Source organism: Rattus norvegicus, chromosome 5 (assembly GCF_021556685.1).
Source record: "Rattus norvegicus strain SHRSP/BbbUtx chromosome 5, alternate assembly SHRSP_T2T, whole genome shotgun sequence".
In the NCBI taxonomy this organism is placed as follows: domain Eukaryota; kingdom Metazoa; phylum Chordata; class Mammalia; order Rodentia; family Muridae; genus Rattus; species Rattus norvegicus.
Window position 1 is genome coordinate 169,097,995 of NC_141538.1, and position 23,827 is coordinate 169,121,821.

At 54.8% G+C, this 23,827-nt stretch overlaps 1 protein-coding gene across 4 annotated transcripts in view; it reads left to right on the forward strand.

The window, feature by feature from the left end:
- Nucleotides 1–23,827, forward strand: part of Nphp4 (nephrocystin 4) — an 85,527-nt gene that overhangs the window by 45,711 nt on the left and 15,989 nt on the right. For all 4 annotated transcript variants that reach the window (XM_087549511.1, NM_001436895.1, NM_001037650.2 and 1 more), the window contains 7 exon segments: nucleotides 55–181; nucleotides 11,171–11,232; nucleotides 12,690–12,791; nucleotides 13,288–13,439; nucleotides 13,513–13,704; nucleotides 14,415–14,602; nucleotides 21,646–21,806. In XM_087549511.1, coding sequence (XP_087405637.1) covers nucleotides 55–181; nucleotides 11,171–11,232; nucleotides 12,690–12,791; nucleotides 13,288–13,439; nucleotides 13,513–13,704; nucleotides 14,415–14,602; nucleotides 21,646–21,806 — 984 coding nt within the window.

Here is a 23,827-nt window from a genome sequence, read left to right on the forward strand (position 1 = left end):
TGCTGGAAGCGCCAGTGAGGGACACCATTGTCACCCTCTCGTGGTCCATTGCAGGTGAAGCAGGTGGAATCCGGAACCATCCAGTTCCACTTCTCACTGAGCTCAGATGCCCTTACAGAGCATGCCAACGGCCCCAGGGCAGGGCGGCGCTCCACCAGAAAGGCACTAACGTCCCCTTCAGGTGAGTATCAGACAGCTTGTCCTTCTCACCAGCCCGCTGGGATAATTGCTGAAGATTTCTCTGTTGAGCCAATGAGCCACTTTCCCTTAAGATGATGACGCGGGGCCGGACAGTCGGGCAGTGTGACAGTGTGGCAGTGTGTGGTCTGGTTGTTTGTCATCCAGCCTCCAGTCACAGACCGGTTCAGTTTCCTGACAGCTCCCCAAGCGAGTGTGTGTCTGTTGGTGAAGGCTGGCTTCATCCAAGGCAGTTCACAGGGGCATCCTGCCAACATAGGGCCTGGGAATTAAAGGCCCACTGGAAGCATTGGCCGCCAGCCCTGTTGCATGGTGGTCTTTGGCATCCTAAATCACGTTGAGTGATTTCAGTGTGTGATTTGGGGGTGTCCCTCCATCCTGTGGCCCCCAGCAGGGATCAGCCCTTGCCTGGGAGCCCAGATGTGTGGGGGGGGGGGTTCAAGAGCTGTCACTGTCATTGTGTTTGAGTGGCCCAGCACCTTCTGTGTGACTCGGACCTGTGGTGAAGCCAGGCTGCAGGGAAGAAAGGCCCACAGGTGGGCTTTGAGCTGTGGCCTGGCTGTGGTGTCTGGAGCAGATCTATCTCCTGCTTATGGAGGGTTGTAGGGGCCCTGGACACAGGTAGTCTTGCTCTTCATGACTGGTCCAGATAGACAGATGGGGGAAGAGCAGCTCATGAACCTATGGAGCACAGCACTGCTGTTTCCTTACTCTCACTGTGCTCCCTTGTTTCTGCTGTGCTCCCCTCCTCCCTCTGTGCTCCCACCCTCCTGCTGTGCTCCCACCCTCCTCTGTGCTTCCACACTCCTGCTGTGCTCCCCTCCTCCCTCTGTGCTCCCCTCCTCCCTCTGTGCTCCCCTCCTCCCTCTGTGCTCCCCTCCTCCCTCTGTGCTCCCACCCTCCTGCTGTGCTCCCACCCTCCTCTGTGCTCCCACCCTCCTGCTGTGCTCCCACCCTCCTGCTGTGCTCCCACCCTCCTCTGTGCTCCCACCCTCCTGCTGTGCTCCTGTCCTCCATCTATGTTTCCTTACTCTCACTGTGCTCCCACCCTCCTCTGTGCTCCTATGATTCCCCTAGCTGCCCAACAGCAGGGAATGACAAATGGCTGGTGGAGGACATGCTGCCCCCTCCTAGCATCCCCCACCTCCCCCACTCAGCCTCTGATAATCGGGGCAGTTTTGAGTGGTGATTTTCTATCCTGATTTGGTTCCCAAGTCCTGGCATAGGATACTCTGTATTTTGAGGTTCAGGTTTGCAGAGCCTGGTCCTCTAGGATGTAACTTTCTCACTGATAGGTCGTCGGCATGCTGGCCCTTTTGACTCACAGCTAGGTACACAGACCTCTGTTTGCCTGGTCAATGGGATTTTTCCAAAATGCCTGGAAGCCCAACCATTTGGTGACAAGTCACGTCGAAGACTCCCTCTCTGCAGAGCACCTGAAGTTCCTCGTTGTTTGAATTATGTGCCTAGCGGACCGTTCAGGGCTGTTCGCGTACATCAGCGGACCCATCTTATATAAATGGAGTCTGGTGTGCAATATCCCCTGTGCTTGGGGTGCTGCCGAAAAGTCTGAAGGATACCTTGGGGTGGGGTTGGGGGCAGGCATGCTCCAGAGTAAATCCTTACCGTATGTGCAGTACAGCTTTACGGACACTAACGTTCTTGCTGGCTAAACTGGAATTCGTGGTCATTTTCCCTTCAGTTTGCCTCATGGACGCACAAGTGCTGCACGGGACGGGGTGTGACTTTTCAAGTGTGTCTGTATCATAAGAATGCCTGAAATTCCATCTCTTGGTGTTCTCATGGTGTTTAGAAATATGAAGCACGGGGCTGGGGATTTAGCTCAGTGGTAGAGCGCTTGCTAGGCCCTGGGTTCGGTCCCCAGCTCCGAAAAAAAAAAAAAAAAAAGAAATATGAAGCACTATGGTTAATGGTGCTCACCGTCCCATGTGCGGCCAGAGGCGTGCAGGATTCGCTCCATCCCTGTGACTTGGTTCCCGCCAGCCTCTCATAACCTGTACAGCTCTGACCCACAGCCTTCTGTGGGGACTTGGCAGTCTTCCCCCCTCTTTGCTTGTGTGATGAGCTCTGGCCGGATTGCGGATGCCCGGAGTCTGTTGTTGGGTGTAGGACCGTTGTGAGTCTAACAGGTGTTCTCAGGCTCCGAGGACGGTTGGATCGTTTGGGTCTTGCTCTTTAACTGTATTGGGTAGGACCTGATCAGGAAGGGCTGACTTCCCACCCGGATGACCAGACCTCACCTGAGCTTGGCCTTCACTCCACAAATAAGGTTGGCTTGTGAACCCCACCGACTCCACTTCTTCCTGATGGTCTTCCCTGCTGTGTCTGTCAGCTTCCCCGTGGGTCCCGTGGTGGAGATGGCAGGCTCCCTGCCTTCCACAGCCATGGTCCTCACCGGGTTGTTGCTCTGTCCCTTGGACACCGGCTTGGTGTCCCGCACTCTTGTCTGTGTCTTATCAAATCTATCCACCGTGCTGACTGTGTTTCCTCTCTTTCTGACCTGTAACTTCCTGGACAGGCAGCATTTGGTGGCCACTCAGGACCTCTGCCCTTGTTTGCGGATGCCAACGGTCTCCAGTCACCTTCCCCTCCCCCTCCTTCCGGAGATTCTCCTCTCCCCTCTCCTGCGCTGCTCGTCCCTCCCGCTTGCTTTCTCCCACCTCCCTTTTTCAAGTGGATGGGAGGATAGTCTGCCTGGAGAAGTCCTTGTTGCCGCTTCCAGGTTTCAAAGCTGCTGAGATGACCCCAGCCTCTCTCTAGCCCCTTCTCTTGCTATTGGTCCAGGGACCATGCAGACTCCCCAGGCTGCTGGAGTCATTTCCTGTGCGGCTTGGTCTGATCTTGAGATTTCTGCCAAGAGTGTATTGTACTCACACAGTGTTTATTTATTTTTAGGCATTATGCTAACTTTTAAATTAATTAAAAATTGGGTAAAGGGCAGCCAAGGCAGTTTGCGAGGAGTGAAGCCTCGATTGGTTTACAACTTTACCCATAAAGCTACAGGCCCAAGAACAGCGCGGCATCCGTGTTGATATCATTGTACCTATAGGAAGTAGGGAGCCCGTGTATCCAGTTGCTGCTGCAACAACTTGACACATGCTTGGGGACTTAAAGCAGTCTGCTCTTACCCTGCCGTTCTGGAAGCCACACATCCACAGTGAGCTCAATAGGCCTGCATGCCTTTCGCTGCCCCAAGGGGAGAACCCATGTCCTCTCCTTTCCCTAACATCTGGCGGCTGCTTGCCCCCTCTGGCACCTCACTAGCAGCCTCTGTGCATTAGGATGTGGCTGTCTCGGGCCTGGAGCAGTCAGTCCTCACACTGACCACAGGGCGTCAGGGCAGACCAGCCAGTAGATGGCGCTGCACACCTGATTGTACAGAAAATGCAAACTCCAGTCCTGCCTTCACGTCACTCAAATAAACGTTGCAAAATAACTTCATCACACACATACATGGACGCGGACACGCACACGCACCCACTCCAGATGGATTAAAGAATAAAACTTTAGAGACTGTAAGAAAACGGAGGTGATTTGGCTGACCATGAGGTCAGAAGTGATATGCAGTAGCATACAGACCCCGGCCGTGTACCCTTGTCACCTTCACAGCACACAGAGCCCACAGTGGCTCCCGCATGCCTTTAATTTTTTTTTTCTGAGATAGGGTTTCTCTGTATAGCCTTGGAACTTGCTTTGTAGATCAGGCTAGCCACAAGTTCTCAGAGATCCATCTGCCTCTGCCTCCCAAGTGCTGGCATTAAAGGTGTGGGCCACCATACCTAGAGGCCCCAGCTCTTCCTGATTGTGATTTATTTTAGATTTTGTTTTCTTAAAGTATTTTTAAAAAAGATTTATTTATTATATATGAGTACACTGTAGCTGTCTTAGACACACCAGAAGAGGGCATCGGATCCCATTACAGATGGTTGTGAGCCACCATGTGGTTGCTGGGAATTGAACCCAGGACCTCTGGAAGAGCAGTTGGTGCTCTTAACCGCTGAGCCATCTCTCCAGCCCCTTTATTATTTTCTTAAAGTATTTTTTTAAAGATTTATTTATTTATTATATACGAGCATACCGTAGTTGTCTTCAGCTATTTTTATTTTTCAGTATGCCCATTCACTGCCAATAGTAGCCAGCAAAACATGGCTGGAGTTCAGGCAGTTGGGAACTGGGAACTGAACCAGGTCCTCTACAAGAGCAGTCTGGGCTCTGAGCTGCTGAACCATCTCTCCACCGCGTGCCCCCCAGTTCTAGATTGTGCCTGTGGGGCTGGGAATGTAGCAGAGCATGTGGGGGACCCTAAATTCAATCCTCAGCACAAGCAAACAACAAACACCATGTGTTTAGCCAGAGGGCGTCAGGTCTTCCTCTGCAGCGCCCTCTGATGGCTTGACACAGGGTCTCTGTCTGGTCCTGGAGTGAGGCTGGTGGGATGCAGGCCAGGTGCCTGGCTTCTCTGGGATTTTGAACTCAGATCTTCATGCTCAAACGGCAAGTGCTCTTACCCAAGGAGTCATCTCTGCCGTCCCATGACCTTCTAAGCAGTCAAGCATTTAGAAAGACACCCTCTCCTCCCCAGCTAAGGAAATGGATTTGTTTGCCAGATAAATGAAAGATGAAGGGATCTCATTGGCTGATGTGATAGAAAGAAAGAAAGATAAAATCTCACTGGCTGATATGATAGAAAAACCTGAGGCAGCACTGATGTCAACCACGCAGGATCCCAGAACCCACAGTGTCACCGAGACCCAGTCTGTCCTCCCGTCTGTCCTCCTGGCTCTCCCCTGTGCTCTCTCCCCTCCTGTCAGCTCTGTTTTCTGCAGAACTGGCTGTTTGCCAGAAGTTTCTCTGAGCTCTGAGCCCAGGCACTCTAGGATAATCCGTGGATTTAGGAATTCCAACAGAGCGTGTGTCACTTTGTTCCGGGAGACGTTGGAGGTGGCGATCTTGCTGTCTTACCTGAATTTATGAACATTATAGTGACAGGAGCTGGTGGGGGGCGGGGCAGGGAGTGGGGTAGAGCCAGTGCAGGCTGGGACAGGGTCACACATGCACTCCGAGTATACAGTAAAGGGTGACTCTCCATGGGAAAGTCCTCAGAGAGGATTGGGTCTCAGGGAGAACAAGTGGGAGGTGTTGGTATTCAAATGAGTTCTGCTTGGCCCAACATCCCTCTCTGCGGGGGCCACACAGCACCTTGGTCTGCCCCCCAGCTTCCTCCGACTGCCTCTGCTCTCCCCCTGCTTGAGAGGTACAGTAGCCATCATCCTCCAGCCTGCCCTTCTGCAGCCCCTATGTGTGTGGACGAGGCTAGGGAGGGCCTGACTGTAAGGAACAGGTGGGCTAGGGCCAAAGGGACAGCAGGGAAGCAAAGTCAGAGCCCACCCGGGTGCCCAGCCTCCCCAGAGCATCTGCTCTCAGCTCAGAGCTCTCCCAAGTGAGCCAGCTCAGGCTGTCTTCCTCTGGGACCCACGAGCAGACATTTGAGTTCTGAAGAAGCAGAGCCGTCATGCTCACTCTTAGGTCTTTTCTGAAAGGTTCACTGTCCCCTGAGAGAGGTGTCTGTTTCGGTTCTTGTGGACACCCGGAATGGCTCCGTAGTGTAGGAGCAGAGCGGTACGTGTCTCAGGGGCTGCAGTCGGGACCTGATCTTGTTTGCCTTATTTAATTTGGATTTATGGCTGCCCTCATGCCATGTTAATACAGTCGCTCCACCCTGCTCCGAGCTTAAAAGTCATTGCCTCCCGAGTCCCCAGTACAAGAGACTTAAATATCCACCACGGGGGGAACTTTGCAGACCTCGGCGTCTAGAAGCTACACAGCTCCTCTGGTGAGCTTAATGCTACGTGGGTGTCACTTTACGTGAGTTATTCTGGCTTTCCCTTCTGGATCACCCGTTTTATTTTTCCTTTAAAGTTGACAGGAAGGCGAGGCCTGTTCGTCGCCGACAGCGGGAAAGCAGGCGCCGAGCCACTAGGGGGCACGCAGGTCGCACTTTTCATTAGTCTTGGAGTTTCCTTGACCTGTATTCTGCTTTTAAGTGTTCTGGTGGTGACAGCATTTCGGATTGTTTGCTCAGAGGATCTGAAAACACTCCCATAGCAGGGGCCATGGCAAACACCCGCAGCCCTGTTTCCCAGGATACGTGCTCTTAGATCCCTGCAGCTGCCGCTGTGCTGGCAGGTGGCGGTGGCCATCCATGTGTCGGGGGAGTCGACCCACAGAAGCTGGGGAGAGGTTTTTGGCCGCTTTGGCCGCAGGAGTAGAATCTGCAGTACATTTGCTGCAGAGGGCTGGGTAGGGGTGTGGAGGGTGTGGAGAGCTTGGCCTCTGTCAGCAAGCAGGGCTGAGCTGGCCTTCAGGGCCCCAGCAGATCACCTGGCTTTTCCATCCCCTGAGGGCCATGGTCTGAGTTCAGTCAGGCAGAGGCGCACGCCTGCCAAGTTCTTCCTTTATCTCTTAGCGTCTCATTTTCCCATCTCTGTGACCCAGGCCTCAGGAAGGACGGCTGAGGCGCAAAGAGCGAGGCCTTTGTGTGTCCCCAGCACCCAGAGCCCATTAGTCCTGACTCGTCCTTCATCCCCACGGTCGGTCTGATGACAGGGAGCCTCGTTTGCTCCCTTCTTTAGGTTTAGTGACGATCTCATTAGGGCCCAGGCCCTTTCCTCTTCTCTTTCCTCTCTGTGATGGGCCACACTGTCCCCCTCTCTGCCCCCACCCTCTCCAGCTGCTGCTTGTTGCTAGGCAACCGCCTCCTGCCCCTGTCCTGTAAGCAGGGTGCTTTCCTCTGCCCACGCCCCTCCACCTCTCACACCATGCCTGCTGCTTCTCAGTCCCTCCCGGGCAGCCCCCTCAGGAAGGGAGCTCGTGCATGGGGTTGGGGGGGGGGATCCAAGCTGCCAAGGCCATCAGCAGGAAGATGTCATGGCAACCCACCCTCCTCCCCAGAAGGAACACACCCTGCCTCTGCAGGTTCTGTTGTACCGAGGATCGCAGTGCCTCAGTCCCGGGACAGTGGTGGAGGTCCTGTCCCCTGTTAGCCATTTCCCTGTCTTGGCGATCTTTCTGTGGCCCCTGCGTTAAGTACAAGCGCATGACAAACAGGCGCGAGAAACAGAGGGCTAGGAAGGTATAAGGTGGAGAAGGACACTGCCCGTCCCGTCAGCTCACTGTCACACGGCACGGTCTGTGACTCCTGAGGTGACGCGATGGGTCCAGGTCCCACTCTCCTGATCTGCTTGCTATACATCAAGAAGGGGACGGCAGAAATGGGAGGGTTGCTGGGAGACACTGCCTGGTGCCCCAGTCCCAGTCCTCTAGCGGTCACTGTGACAGAGCAGAAAGCACAGTGCACACTCAGAGTCCTCAGGAGACCGGCCAGCTATGATCACGGATAGAGAGCGCTTCTCTGTCGGGTTTGTGACAGTGTCCAGCACGCACGGTCAGGCTAAAATATGCTGAGGGCTGCCCAGGGCTGAAGGGAAGCATCTCACTGTGTCCCAGAGAAGTCTCGCCTTACGGCGACACTGCGGCCCCTCTCCATAGTGTGCACATAAGGCAAGGCCCGAGTGACCCTAAGGGACCCGTGGCAGCTCAGATTGGAGTCAGAGCACAGGCTCCTGCCTGGCCTTCGGGAGATGGAGGACTTGCTTAGCCAGGTGGAGGACATTGCAGCTTCTTGACACCAAACTGGGGTGGACGACACAGTTTGCTGACAGCAGTTCTTGTCACGTGGGGCCTGGCGGAGAGCACAGGGGCTCAGGAACAGTCAGACAGTGTGTTCAGCAGGCCACGGAGCCTGCTGAGCTAGGGAGCTGTTTTCCTGGTTTCTGGTATCTGACCAGCAGCCTCTGCTGGAGACCCCTTGGCTTAGTCTCCTCCCTCCGAACTCCGCAAGCTTGTGTGCAACTGAGCTGCACTGGTCCTTTGACTCGAGAGAAACCGAGGTCTCGGAGCCTGCACGCTCCCCTTCGTGGACAAGGCCACCGCTCAAACCCAGAGGTCCAGGTATGGCCAAATGCTACTTCAGCCCCAGGAATGCAGGCCAGTATCGGAGGGCGCATTGTGTGGAGAAGCAGAGGCAGTCAGCAGCTACGGTCGCCCACGGAGCCCGTGAGCAGGCTCTGGTGATTGCTGTCATTACTTCTGCGGAAGGGCCTTGTAGCTTCGGTAGGGCCACCCTGGTAGATCTGACAAGTAACGCCTACCTATAAATTAAAGCCTCGCACACTCGGTGGTCATGTGGGAACTCACAGTAACAGGTGCGTGTGGCAGTGGGGTTGTGCCCTGCAGGTCACTCCAGTCAGGGAGCAGTGAGCCTGCAGCAGGCCAGCCAGGCATGCACCGTGTGTCCCCTAGCCCCTCAGCACGTGGCAGAGAATTGTGCCACGTGTCTGGTCACCGGCTCTTCTCACTGTAAACCCAGATGCTGCCCTGGTGTGCTCGGTCACTCCGGCAACCTCTTTGCCCCAGGGGCTCCTTGTTGTACCTGGTCACATTCATATGGGTTCAGGGACGTGTGGTGTGCACTTGGACGTTCTGCAGGCAGACGTGGGCATGTAGATCTATTGTCCTGGGTCCACGTGTTACCCAAGTGTGTGCTGTAGCAGAAGGGGGGGGTCTTCCCATCACAGCCCTTCCTGCGGGGCCATGGAGGGATGAACCCTAAGAGGGAAAGCTTGAAAAATGAGCCCCTCTGGGTCCGGATGTCTTTCTCATTTCTCTCAGGGTGTGGGTTTGGCCCTCCCAGCCTGGGCTCCCAGCAGGTGTCCTAAGAGGGCTGCCAGAGCCTTTTAAAGGCTGTTTTAACTCTCTCAGAAGGTAAAATTGTATGGTAAGTCACAATATAAGGAATTACCTGAAGAAACATTTCACACAATACCCAAATTTAAGCCTGTGGGGGAAGAAGCAGTAAATGGCCCCATGGTGTTGCCTCCAGCTTTTCCCTCGCCCAGAGGATGCACGGCCGGAGCCTAAGTGCTGGCTTCTCTCAGCTAAGGATAATGGAGCCATCTCCTGTAATTTTTCCTCTTTACTAAAATCAGCCTGCAGAGTTTTCCCAGTCCCCCATTACTGCGGGGCAAAGTAGAGCTCTGTTTCATCTTCAAGTCTTTTCAGGTAAGGAGAGAGCTGTGGAAGATGGTCTGGGGACCTGGGCCAGGCACCCCGTGGTGGTCATCTGACAGGCAGCACTCACATTTGCCTCCGGAGAGCCGAGACCATCCTCCTCATGGCTCCCACAAAGCAGCCAGTTTCTCAGACCGCAGCCTCCTCAGATGGGAGTGTCCAGGTCACCGGGAACCCTGCTGGCTGACATGTTAGGAGAGGGGGTGGGCGAGCGGATACTTCCCAGGCATCCACTGCGCTGTACCACGCACGAGCGTACCAGACAGGCTGGGCAGTTGGGTTACTCGAGGCAGAAGTCCTTTCAGGCTGGTTTCTGCCTCCATTCCTGGAACTCTCTGCCATCTTGTCAGTGAGGCCTCACAAGGCCTCCACCAGATCCTCGTGAGGCCCAGGACAAGATACAGTATTTCCTGAGGGACCCTCTAGAAAGCAGCCACAAGAGGCTGGGCTGGGGGCCCCTTGCAGTGCAGGGCTTTAGCCGTGTGCTCTGGGTGGAGTATGTTGGCATTGTTTTCATTTCATTGCTACCCAGAGTGCAGCAGGAGGCTACTGGGCATTCTCCACGCAGGTGGTACAGGGGCAGGGACATGAGGCTGTTTTGCCCCAGGGGACCTTGGGAAGTGTGAGAGATTCATTTATGGCAGTTGTGGGCCATGTGGAGACTCCCCGGGCAAGGGCCCCTGGGAGGAAGAGACAGCTTTGTGAGTGCCTGGTGTCTCTTGCTGGTTCCGTGAGTGTGAGCATTGGACAAGGCCCTGGGGTGAGGGCACGATTTTTCTGGAAATCAAGGTCTACTAAGGGATAAGGTCTTCTAGAAATGGCCAGTGTGCCATCACTGAGGACTGCAGTGGTCCAGGCAAGGACCGGACATGAAGCTGGAGATGACAGTCGTGACCTTAGGGGCAGCTATTGGGCCACCCCACCGTGAAATGCCAGGTTCATAGAGCATTCTGGCCACACTGCAGTCTCTGGGGAGCAGGCAGAGGTGGCCTTCTCTGTCAGACAGGCTAGGGTCTCTTTGAGGCTGCCCCATATCTATAGGAAGGTGTGACTGGAGCCAAAGGCACGGTGAAGGGGCTGTAAGATGACATGGCTGTGAGGACCCGCACAGACCAGCCCCAGTGAAACTCATGGTATCACTGCTGTGCTGCTACAGGGCAGGGGGTACAGGTGGGCCCTTGTCACTCAAGCTCCCTTGAGGAGCTTGTCACTCTGCAGAAGACCCCTTGGGTACCGGAAGGGTCACAGCTGCTCCAGCCCCCTGCTCTGGGGAACTTATTGGAGGGCCAGCCTTGACTTCTGAGTCGACTTCCCAAAGGTCCATCTGTATTGTGAATGAGGGGGTTTTGGGGAATTGGCTATGCTCAGTAGGTTGGATTAGGACGGTGAGCCAAGCCACAAGCCTCGGCACCATGGTGCTAGGTGTACCACAGAGGCGGACATGCCCAAGGCAGTGGGTGCGAGTAGCAGAAAGCCTTCTGTAGTAATGTGTCAGAGAGCTCAAGTGTCCAGGGACCATGGTCCCCGTCTCACTTGGCCTGCACTTAGCAAGCCTGCTTGATGCAGAAGGAAGCCGGCAGATCGGGCAAGGTGAGGGGTCAGGGCGAGGGGTGAGGGGGCAGAGTGGGGGAGGGGGTGTCAGAGCTGAGAGTGGTGAGGGAGCATGGCTATGCTTCCAATCCCCTCGTGCTCAGCGGGGCTGTGTGGGCCACAGATTATACAAACAGCCAGTTCCACATGAGATAAACAGTGGGCCCAACTGCACTGGCATCTGGTCTCTGGGCCAGCTGAGGCTGACAGCCCTTATGCTCCCCCACCCTAGGCACACCAGCACTGGCAGCCCGGGATCTTGCTGCGATACAGGACTCTCCTGTGGGCCCAGGGGTAAGTTCAGGCCCAAGGCGGGCTCTGACGAATTCTAGAAGAAGGGATCAGGGAGTGTGGGCCTGCGAAAGGACTCTGCATGCTGGGGCCGGGGATATCTTTACCCCCCCCCCCCCATCCCCGCTCTGTCCCTCAGCTTGCTTCACTAGCTGATTTCCAGGTCCAGCTGCCCACACTTAAAATACCACATTCTCCCAGTGGTGACACTTGTAAAGCCAGTGCCATTGACTGCCTGAGATCCCGGAACCTGGCCTTTACCCCTCCCAGAGGGGCACTGACACCAGGCAGCCCCTGGCCCATGGGCCAAGCACGTGTGTCTGGCAGATTCTGGACCACAGCTGAGAGAGGCAGGACATCTGGGCAGTCATCTGTCTACCAGGCAGCATTCACCTCCACAGTCTAGAACTTTCTGTGTGGATGGATCTGATGCTCCTGGCGGGGTCATTGGCAGCCGGGCAGGATGGGGGCCCTCGTGTCCCCTGACCCTGGGTGGCTTTGGCTGCACAACTTTCAGCACTGTTCTGCAAAAATGATTTTTATAGAGAAGTCATATCCAAGGTGCAGTCTGTGGGCCAATTCCTGCCTCCTTCTGGTCTAATAGTCTATGTGGGGTTAAATGGACCCCAAGACCCTTTCCAGGCCCCAGGGATACTGCCCGGCACCCATTGCTCCTGTGCTCCCCCTGCTGAGCTCTCCTTTGGGCTGGCTGTCCTTGCAGGGAGCCATCACCCCTCAGAGGTGTGCACCTGAAGTAGAGTCCAGCTGTGAAGCACGTGGTCTAGCACAGCCTGGAGCTACACCCCACCCCACCCCTCCCCTCCCCACCCCACCCCTTCCCATCCTACCCCACCCCTCCCCTCCCTTGGATATCAGTGTTCATTCTCCACCCGTGAAGATAGACTTTTGTAGGTAGCTTAGCACACTGACCTTAAGTGACATTCTTACGGTGGCCCGGCCATCAAGGCCACTATTACCTTGACAGAGGTGTGGAGACCAAGGCAGAGACCTTGCTCCGAGGAGCTGGTGGGAAGTCTGTTCCTAGGCTCCTGTCAGCCACCTAGTGTGGTCTCTGTCTTGGCGAGGAGACTCAGTGGACAGGGGGTTGGACTGAGCGTTGGAGGTAACAAGTGCAAGGGTAGGAGTGAAGCCTGACAGTGCAGGCCACCGTCTGATCCTGCAGCAGGACGCCCCCTCCTCTCCACCAGCCTCCCCACTGTGACTGTTCTGGTTCAAACTGTGACATTTGAGAGATCACAGCACCAGGCCTCCTTATAATTATGGGTTAAGGAAGTTTGGAAAGGCCCTGGATGTCAGAGCAGCTGCTGGCCAGGGTAGTACTGGCATTAACTCCTGGCAGCGATGCGATGCGTGGGAACCATCGTCCTGTCCCATGGTCTGTGTGCTGTGGGCTCCCTAAGTCAACGGACATTTCACCCGAGAACTCCCTCCCCCTGCAGCTCTCGCTCTCCCAGCTGGCGGCCTCCCCACAGTCTCTGGCCTCACAAAGATCTTTCAAGCCTCCTCCTCAGCCCCTGGATGGCTCTCCCCAGCTCCAAGCAGTAAGTGCACCCCCACGTTCCTTTCCCCCTTCCCTTCCGATACAGGCTCATCACCCCGTCATGGGAAGGGAGTTCAATGTTTGGTTGGTTAGGCGACAGGGCCCCTGGGGTTTTCTTCCTGATGTGGGCTGTGGAATGGGATGGGAGGGAGGTGACACCTGGCTTCCCACCTCACACATTTACCCCCACACTGTGTCCGAGACGGTCAGGAGCATGATGTCCCCCAGCAGTGCTTGGCGCTTGTTTGGTGCCAGTGTCTCTGCAGCGCTGGCTGCTCACTCGATTTGTGGTTCGTGAGTCACAGATGTGGCCGCTCTGTGAAATACAGAGTGACCGCTTAACCCCGAGTTACAGATTAAGACAGAACTTACATGGTATGTCCCAAGTATTGCATGGAAGCCACCGGGGCAGTCCACCCTTAGACCTGAGCACCTCTGGGGGCCGTCAGTGGTGGGCTCTTGCCGCGTTCACCTGGAGCCCTGGTTCTGTTGAACAGGGATCTGTATTAGAGAGCAGGATCTCTCATCTGGAAGCTGACCTGAGCCAGCCGCCCTTCTCGGTGCAGGGGACGCCCACTGTAGAACACCTACAGGAACTTCCCTTCACTCCTTTGCATGCCCCCATTGTGGTGGGAGCCCAGACCAGGAGGTGAGGCTTGGTGGGGGAGGGCTGGGACCCTTCGACTTGGATGAGCCGGCTCTGGCACCTTTGTCTGCTTCAGCTCCAGAAGCCAGCTCTCCAGAGCTGCCATGGTCCTCCTGCAGTCTTCCGGCTTCCCTGAGATCCTTGATGCCAGGCAGCAGCCGGTGGAGGCCGTCAATCCCATGGATCCTGTGAGGTTCAACCCTCAGAAGGAGGAGTCAGACTGCCTTCTAGGGAATGAGATCGTGCTGCAGTTTCTTGCCTTCAGCAGGTAGTCCCCAGGTGCCCACGCTTCCTCACGCTGAAGGTCTGACTTTCAGCCCGCTCTGTGTTCACATTTCACCAGCTGGGGCAGGACCATCTGCTTTCCCAGTTAACTGACACACGTAATTGTGTGTGTTTGTGGGGTGGTTGGTAATCTGGCATGTTTATAGTATGTTTGTGGGGCGGTTGGTAATCTGGCATGTTTATAGTATGTTTGTGGGGTGGTTGGTAATCTGTCATGTTTATAGTATGTTTGTGGGGGAGTTGGCAATCTGTCATGTTTATAGTATGTTTGTGGGGTGGTTGGTAATCGCTCATGTGGTATGGTGTGTTGCGACTGAGGCAGCAATCAGCTATTTTTACCTTAAACATTAGTACTTTCCTCATGCTGACCTTAGACCTGCCATCTGTTTTTACATCTTTCTGACTGGGACCCTCCTTTGTAAATGCCAGAGGCCCTCCTTGGTGCAGTGGTCCGGGCTAATTAAAACCATGAGTGCCCAGTTCTCAGATTCCAGTGTTTCTGAGAGCAGCACCTCCAGGCAAGAAGTCATGGCACCTGGAATATCCTCCGTCCCGTCCCCCGAGAGGACGAAGCAGTCCTTTGTGGTAACTGAGGCAGCCTCTGTGACCACAGTGCCTACCCTGCCCCTGTGCGACTCGTACCCTGGGAGCTCCTCGATGGATGTCTGACTAATTCCCTGTCATTGCATTCAGAGCGGCCCAGGACTGCCCGGGAGCGCCGTGGCCACAGACTGTGTATTTCACCTTCCAGTTCTACCGTTTCCCACCCGAGACCACGCCACGCCTGCAGCTGGTCAAACTGGACAGGACAGGCAAGAACGGCTCTGCCTCCCTGTCTCACATCCTGGTCCACATCAATAAAGACGGCTCCTTTGACGCTGGTAAGTGTTGAACGAAGGGATCCGTGCTAAGTAAACCTCGCATGGAATTGTTGTTCCATTCTTCCCTTTCTCTATGTCTGTGACTGTGTGTCTGTGTGTCTGCCACTTGTGTGTGAGTGCCCGTGAAGGCCAGGAGAGATTCCCTGTGAGCCATCCAATGTGGTGGGGGAAGGGGTGGGTGGGGGCTGGGAATGAAGCCCCCTCCGGAGTCAGCCTGTGTCATCGTCAGTCCCCTCTTACAGGGAGCTCTTTGCACAGTGCCCCTGCAACCCAGTTTCCTGAAAAAACTTACACTCAATAGTATAATGCCATCTAAGAATTAACAATTTTTAATACCATTAGCTATCTTGCCAATGTTACAGCTGCTGCAGACACTCATAGTTTAAAACGTAATCTGCTCAGAAATCAGGTCCCAGGCCATGAGGTGGCCCAGGATGTAAAGACTCCTTCTGCCAAGTCTGAGGACCTGAGTTTGTTCCCCCAGACCCACACGGTGGAAGGAGAGAACCAGTTCCTGCAGTCTGTTCTCTGACCTCCACATGTATACTGTAGCATGTGTACATACATGCAGATACGGGCATACACACACACACGCACACACACACACTAATTGTAATTAAAGACAGAAACAGAAGTGGAGCCCCCCCTCCCTTTTTTTTTTTCCCTGGAGCTGGGGACCGAACCCAGGGCCTTGCGCTTGCTAGGCAAGTGCTCTACCACTGAGCTAAATCCCCAACCCCTGGAGTCCCCCTTTTATGGTGGGTGTGGCCCTCGCTCGTTGCCTGTGCTTTCTGTGCATTGTGTGAGACACGCTGTCCTAGAGCTTCCGAGGCAGTCCAGACTTGTTTCCTGTCTCGTGGCAGTGGCTCACAGGGTACCCTCTGCTCCCTCCTTTCCTGGGCACTGGGGGTGAGGCCTCTGATTTTTGACGAGAGCTTTTGTGGTGTGACACCTTCGCGGCACTGGCCTGCTCTCTCGATGGCTCTGTGCCCACGGTGCATGGCCGTGTGTTTCCCTGGAGAGGACACAAGAGCCACTCAGTGGGAACATTGTCCTCCGACACGGGAGTCCCACACGCCGCTTAGGCAGAAGTGAGGATGGTCTGAAATGCAGCTTAGAGATGAGGTCAAACCTAAATCAGACCTCTCTGGTGCTAATGCCGCTTGGTCGTTAACTGGCCATCAACCCCACCTCCCCAAACTCTGTGAACGAAGACACACCTCAGTGATGAGTCAGTAAGGAAACCAAACCAGAAGTGGCTAGTTACCTTAACCAGAAGTGGCTAGTTACCTTAACCAGAAGTGGCTAGTTACCTTAACCAGAAGTGACTAGTTACCTTAACCAGAAGTGACTAGTTATCTCAACCAGAACAGCAAGTAATGCCACACGAGAAGACTCAGCAAGACGGAAGCAAACTGCTGTGCAGGCTGCCACCTGTGCTGTCCCCTGGGAGGCGGAAGCATGGCGTCGGGGCGGGGGACACAGGACAAAGCTTGACGTAGCAAGCAGGTGGTCTCAGCTAGGAGGTTGGTCACCTTGGGGACCGCAGGCACAAGAGGCTCCCATTTCTTTCCAAAGTTGGAATTAATGGAGTCAGAAAGTACTATTTATAACATCTATTTATAACAAAGTAGTTATGGGAACACTCACCCCAAGAACCGGCTACACCTCTGGCTTCCGCCCCTGAAGCTTACCCTGCTGTGGTGTTAGGACCCGGATGTAACAGCAGCCCGGCACCCTGTGGCCAAGGGTGCCCAAGCGCAGCCTTTCTGCTTGCCTGAGGCCTTTCAGACTCTTAGCTTCTGCTCCCTCTGCCGCAGGCCTGGATTGAGGTGATGGGGTGGGGGTGAGGGGACAGCCCTGCCCCTCTCTCCCTTACCCTACTGTACTGATGACCAAGCCAGCTCAGTCAGTCAACAGGTTCTCCAGCGCAGGATCAAGGATCAAAAAGAAAAAAGACAATTAGACAACATTGTAGCAGGACCCCAGCCGGTTCTGATACTGAGGTGAATTTATTTTTTCCCAATCTGCTTTTATACCATTTTAATTACATGCAAGTAATAAGGTCAGTTCCAGGTTAAGGGACAAGCAAGACAGTAAACACAAATAAACACAAATAGTCAAGGGACAAGCCAGGCAATGATCACAGTCCCGTGATCACTGTTTCTAAGGGCTCATCAGGATGACCAAGACACCTGAGCCTACCTCCATGTCCTAGCCCAAGATCCCTGCCAAGGGCAGGGAAAGCTCTCCACATCCCGAGGAGAAGAGCACAGAAGCCAAGCACGTCACTGCACACAGTGGCTCCAGACCAGCAGAGGGCAGCACTGGGCAGTTCTTGGTGGTCTCAGATCCTTGGCCTCAACTCTTCCGCTTACAGCCAGCCTGGAACGTGATACACCTCAGGCCCCGTGCGGAGGTGACCAGCGACTGAGATTGCCACAGCCAGCGAAGTTGCCTCTTAGAACTCACAGAGGGATAAGGACATTTCAGAACACAGCAAAGGCATTTCCCACACCAAAGCAACCCACGGCCAGGAGGCCAGCACTGCACACGACACTAAGGAATGGGATACACAGAGAAAGAGAGAGAGAGAGTCCCAACTAAGACAGCACAGGGAGAGCCAAGTTCACGCACTGGAGTCCATGGGTCCTGACAGAAAACCATCAAAGCCCGGTGTGAACAGAAAGAGCTAAGCAGAGGAGCAGCCAGCGGACCACAGGAATCAGCAGATTCACTATATATAAACAGTCATCACGAGCAGAAAGGATGCACATGCACACTACCAGGCGTCAACATATCCCATGAAGCCGCAGCGACAGAGGAGAGCACGAACTGTCCCAAAAGACACAGAAGCAGGAGCACCCAGGTAACCCCACCCAACCACAGCTGATTTCACGTAATAATAACACGCAACACATTACCTCTGATTAAAAGATGCAGACAACGTGATCGGAATCAAAAGCAACCTGTACCTATCATCTCCAGACACCACACATCACTGGCCAAGGCAGCCACAGTCTGGCAGTCAGAGGACCAACACCGTCTGCGTAGGAAATAGAAACCCAAAGGGAGCCCGTGTGGTCAGTCTGACATCTAATGAAGTAGACATCAAGCCACCATTGGAAGAGAGAGACTTTCACACACGAATCCAGAAGACACAACAGTTGTAAATATGCACGCACCGGACTCCAGTTCCCCCAACACAAGCGCCAAGGGAGGTAAAAAGACAGACAGGGAATAGCAGGCAACCCCAGCAGCACTAACCCAACAGTCAGGCCATCCAGACTAAAATGAAGAAGCCTCAGGGTGAAACCATGCCACAGGCTTTTACAGACTCACCCCACAGAGTCCCCAGCGGCCCATGGAGCTTAGTATAAAACCCACCACATGCTAGGTCCTAAGCCAGCTCTAGTGCAGAATCACTGAAATAATGAGAAGACCAATCTGTACGCGTGTGCATCATGTGCATGCAGTGCCTGTGGAGGCCAGAAGAGGGCGCCAGATACCCTGTGCCTGAAGTCCTAGGCAGTTGCCAGCCACCACGTGGGTTTCAGGATCCAAACTGGGGTCATCTGAGCCCTCCAGCCCCTCTCTTTCCTCTGTTTGATCATCAATTTCTCCATTTTCTGGGCTCGCTTTGTTTTTCTTAGAGCTTCTGATTTTGTAGATGTTCAGCTGTGCTTTTCTCTGTAATTGTACTGTGGTCTCATTCACTGTTAAACTGTGCTTTCTAGAAACCCTTCTCCTCCTCCTCCTCCTTCTCCTCCTTCTCCTCTCCCCCCTCCTCTTCCTCCTCCTCCTCCCTCCTCCTCCTCCTCTCCCCTCCTCCTCTTCTTCCTTCTCCTCCTCTTCCTCCTCCTCCCTCCTTCCTTCTCCTCCTCCTCCTCTTCCTCCTCCTCCTCTTCCTCCTCCTCCTTCTTCTCCTCTTCCTCCTCCTCCTTCTTCTCCTCTTCCTCCTCCTCTTCCTCCTCCTCCTTCTTCTCCTCTTCTTCCTCCTCCTCCTCCTCTTCCTCCTCCTCCTCTTCCTCCTCCTCTTCCTCCTCCTCTTCCTCCTCCTCTTCCTCCTCCTCTTCCTCCTCCTCCTTCTTCTCCTCTTCCTCCTCCTCTTCCTCCTCCTCTTCCTCCTCCTCTTCCTCCTCCTCCTTCTTCTCCTCTTCCTCCTCCTCTTCCTCCTCCTCCTCTTCTTCCTCTTCCTCCTCCTCCTTCTCCTCTTCCTCTTCTTCCTTCTCCTCATCTTCATCTTCCTTCTCTTCCTCCTCCTCCTTCCTCTTCTTCCTACATGGGATCTCAGGTAGCAAGACGATCCTTGAACTCACTGTGTATATAGCCCAGGCTGGCCTTGAACTCCTGCTCCTCCTGTTTCCACCTCCCCAGTGCTGGGACAGGCGTGTACCATCCAAATCGGCTTTCTAGAAAACCTCGTGTTCCCTTCCACAGATACTTAGGATTAAGCTGTGAACTCATTTTGATTAATCTTTTCTTAATGATTTCTAGTTTATGGCGTACTCATAGAGCTGGAGTTGTGCTTTTTTCTACTCTATGGGATGTGTCTAGGTTTTCTTTGTCATGTTTTCAGGGTGTACTCAGAGCCTGTTACCGGGTGCACTGCTTGGTGTTTCTGTGCAGGAGCCTGTGGGGTTGGGCGGACCCTGGTCTTCCCTTTGTTGTGGGCGGTTGGATCTGCCCTTGAACAGATAGTTGTAACAGTTTCTTAGTGTGCGTCCCAAGCTCCCCGAGGGCCTCTGCAGTTGCTCTGCCTTACTTGGCTGGCTCCTAAGTAATGGATTTCTCTTGCCTTCCTTGTACGGGGAGTCAAACCCAGGACCTTGAACACCCCACTGCTGAGCTTCCTCCAAGCGTCCCACTCTCGCGCTCTGATTTTAGTTAGAATCTGAATGTGCGCTCTTGCTCTCTCCCCTGCTGATACCGAGACCCTCACTCTTCCCCATGCTCTCTCCCCAAGTCATTCTGAACTTTGGGGTCCGTCCGGACGGACAGAGTCTCACCTGATGGAGGTGCGGACACCTGTCCAGGGCAGGAGGCATCTGTGAAGCTCGAAGGGATGGTGGGGTTGAATGAGAGAGAAATGTGTCCATTAAGGTTTGGGCTGTATGTGGGGCTGGGTGAGGGGGCCACAGGGATCTACAGGAATAGACATGGGGTATTAAGTGGTGAGGGCTGAGAACGTGTGGAGGCTCTAACCTGCCCGGTGGACCACATACGGTGTGGCTGGTGACATCTCGGCTTCTGAGCTACACAGGTCTCTCAGAGAAGGTCCTTCTATGGCGATCCCAACGGCAAGGTCATTGGTCCTGACTGGTCAGGGGTGCAGTGGGCGGTGCCTGCAGGGTGAAGAAGTGGCCAGCTTGCCATGCGTGGCCAGCAGGTGCCACAGTAGCCTGCTGCTCTGGCTCGGTGGCAAGTCTTCCACCTTAGCACCACAGGCACGGGCCCCATGTGTCCCGTTTCCCCATGTACCTTGTGCAAGGACTGGCACCTGGCAGGGCACAGCTAGCGATTGCTGATGGAGGTGGGAGTAGCATCGAAGGGGCCTGGCAGGTGGCGGATGTCATGGGGATGGGGCAAGGAAGCCACCTGAGAGGTGTGGGTGGGGGTAGGAGCCGGCTGTGGGTGTGGGGAGGAGCTGGCCGTGGACACAAGGGTCCAGCCTGGGACACACCGGGGTCAGGGTGTCCCAGGGACATGGGTATGCATGTGCCCAGGGGATGCTGCAGTAGATGTGGTGGGCTCCTTCTCACACTTCTCTGGGGCCACCGTTCCGCAGAGGTCTTGCTGGGGTGCATTGGGGGCTGGCACTGATGTGAAGCCCTGGCAAGCCCAGGCTTTGGAACTCACAGGGCTGCTCGAGAGCCCACGTGTGTCTGAGAGGCACAAGGAGTCAGCCAGTCTGTGAGTGTTTCCTAAACTGAGGCTGGCCAACAGCTATGTGCGGTTTGGTGGTGGCCCTGACTGGTCACCCGTGAGATGCCACAGTGGGGCATACCTGTCTTCTGCGGGACAGTTTTTACTCAGCTCCTCTTAGATCTCCTTCCTGCCTCCTCCTTTGCTTTTCTATCCCGAGAGATGACCTAAGCCAGGCCTCACCACTCTTGCCTGGGTCCACCCCAGCCACTCGCCTTCCCTTCCTCATTTCTCAGGCCTGGGGCCTGGCACCATGGGCTGTGCCTGGTCTCACGTCCCAGACAGAAAGGGCGCCGTCTGTCTGAGGTGAGACAAGGTCTGGGTCTGTGCACCCCATGCAGCTGAAGTAGCAGAGAGGGTGTCACAGAGGGAAGGAGTGACCCCTGAGGAGCTGCACACACCCTCCCCTCTCTGGAACTGTTTACAGAAGGGGAGAAAGCACTGCTTTGAGCCTCTCTGGCATCGTCGCTGCTAGGTGCACTTTAACTATCGGTGATCTCACGGCCAGCTTTGTCCATTCAGAATTAATGATCGCGCTTCCTCAGGAAGATGAAGGCAGAGGCCGCAGTCTGGCTACCATGTTAGTCAGCTCGATGGGTAGGTGCAACCCAGCAGGGGCATGCTCAAAATGTCTGAGTGTGTGTGTGTGTGTGTGTGTGTGTGTGTGTGTGTGTGTGTGTGTGTGTGTGCGTGCGTGCGTGCGTGCGTGCATGTGTGCATGCATGTACTCGCACATACACACACGTGACCCAGCCTTGACAGCACATGTAGACCGGTCTCTTCCTTAAGTTCTGCGTATAGAATAATAAACTCCTTGGCCAGCCCCATGGGACACTCTCCCCATCCATCATCCTCTGTTTTCCAAGGACTCGGTGGAATCCATAAGTCTTATTTTGGGAGCTTATTGTGCACACTGGAAAGAAGTTCGGTCCCCTGAACACGGCGCTTTGCTTTGTTAATTTGGGTACTTCATGATGTTTTTGATTAATGTGTTTATTAACTGTCATTGTGACGGAAGCAGAAATTAGTAATCATGACCAGAGCAGAAATATCTCCGCGTGTAAAGATGATAAATGGCTCTAATTACCCGCGGACTCACTCCAGCCTCCTCTGCGCAGGCTCCCCTGGCTTCCAGCTGAGGTACATGGTGGATCCCGGGTTCCTGAAGCCAGGAGAGCAGCGCTGGTTCGCCCAGTACCTGGCCGCTCAGACGCTGCAAGTCGACGTCTGGGATGGAGACTCCTTGCTCCTCATTGGGTCTGCCGGCATCCAGATGAAGGTAGCTGCCTCGAGGGATGGGCTCTTTGGTGATGTGGGACCTGTCACTATTTAGCCTGTCCCCCAATGGCAGGGTCGCCGCCCAGTAACCAACAGTGCAGTGTTCTCTGCCCTCTGAGGGGACAGTCCCCTCCACAGAGGCCGGGTTCTCCAGCCATGTGCTTTCGGTGAGCTTCTCTCCCAAGATGCCTTGGCAGGCCACAGCACTTTGTCTCTTCCAAAGTGATGCCATCTACAGGCCGCGTAAAGGCAGGTACTGGTAACCTGTCCTCTGAGGTGGCCGGTACCAGCCCATCAGAGTGGGGAACGGCTGAGGTAGGGAAGATTAGCTGGTTCCTGTTGGCAGTAATGGATTTCTCTTGCCTTCCTTGTACGGGGAGTCAAACCCAGGACCTTGAACACCCCACTGCTGAGCTTCCTCCAAGCGTCCCACTCTCGCGCTCTGATTTTAGTTAGAATCTGAATGTGCGCTCTTGCTCTCTCCCCTGCTGATACCGAGACCCTCACTCTTCCCCATGCTCTCTCCCCAAGTGTTTCTGTGCTGTGAAGTAAACCCAGGGGATCAGCTGAAGGTCACCATGACAGCCCTGTGCTGGCCCCAGCTCTGTGTAATCATGGTGGACGCTGGGGTCTCTCCTAGATCCCAGGCACACCGTCTCCCAGGCTCCCCGCCTTCTCATAGCCCTCAGGCAGATGCTGGGCACCGACGAGACCCATGGATTCCAACTGCTACCCTCTGCTTCTGTGTGCCTGACCCCAAGCTGCATCCCTCCTCTCCCAGGCTGTGCCAGCCCCTGCCTCATTCCCGTAACCCCATCCTGTCTCCACTGTTCCTCCGCTATGCACCCTGCCATCCAGCATCCTTGGTGTGGGTGTGGGTCTCTCTCTCTCTCTCTCTCTCTCTCTCTCTCTCTCTCTCTCTCTCACACACACACACACACACACACACACACACACACACACACGTACATGTACTGGTACACAGATCTGCATGTGCCTGCAGGTACCCTTAGCGGCCAGAAGAGGGCAGTGGATGCCCTAAAGCTACAGTTATAGGCAGCTCTGCTGAGCTGCCCCGAGGTGCTGGGGACTGTCCTCTGGAAGAGCAGCAAATGCTCTTACATTTAAATCTAGCCCTTCTACTTACATTTTAAAATGAAAAGGCAAAGAAGAATCCAAGCTGGGTTTAAAAAGGAGTCCTCTGTGAGGCTGGAGTCGTGGGCCCTGTGCTTCTTTCAAAGGAAAGGAGAAAAGAGTTCACAGCCGCATTGATAACCACCAGCAGGGTTCTGACCCTACTGCTCACGCCCTTCGCCTCTGTTCCCTGATGTCACATCCCAAACGGTGGAGTGGGGGCTTCAGATGCACAGGGCGGTTGGGGCCTGCAGGGCCTGCTCCTTCTGATGGGAATGAGACCCCTCCCTCTAGAGAAAGGCTTTCTCTTTGCAATCAGCCTTCCACCAGTACGGGCACCCGGCCCCTCGTTCTGTTCCCATCTCCTTGCCTCCTACAAATGTGGATGCTCCCGTATTTCTGGGTCATTCTCTGAAGGCCTCATCCCGTTTTTTGGTTACCAGGGGCTCTCGAACCACAGATATGTGTGCACTTGCGATGGCTATCAGTCATCCCTGGGCTGTCTGTCTTCACTCCCAGGGAAGGTGCTCTCATGGCTGTAGGAGAGAGTCAGGGCTTACAGAAGCTTCGACCTCGGTCTGGTTCCCTCCTCCTACATAGTAGGAGGAGGCTCTGGGGCACGTAGTGGACGAGGTCCAGGCTGGCCCGGAGCCTGCGGTTCCGTCACCAGTTCCCCAGCCTGACATGGGCTCTGGCAGAAGCCTGGGAATGACAGCTGGAGAGACAGACTCAGGAGAGCTCTGCCGTGCACCTTGGCTCATCTCCTCCCGGGGCTCTGAAGTTCTGTTCAAATCCAGAGAGGGACTTGGCCAGCCCCTGCCTTATTCTGTCACCTGTGTTTCTTCCCAGTGGAGGCCGGCTCCTACCAGGCAGCTGCCAGACCCTTGG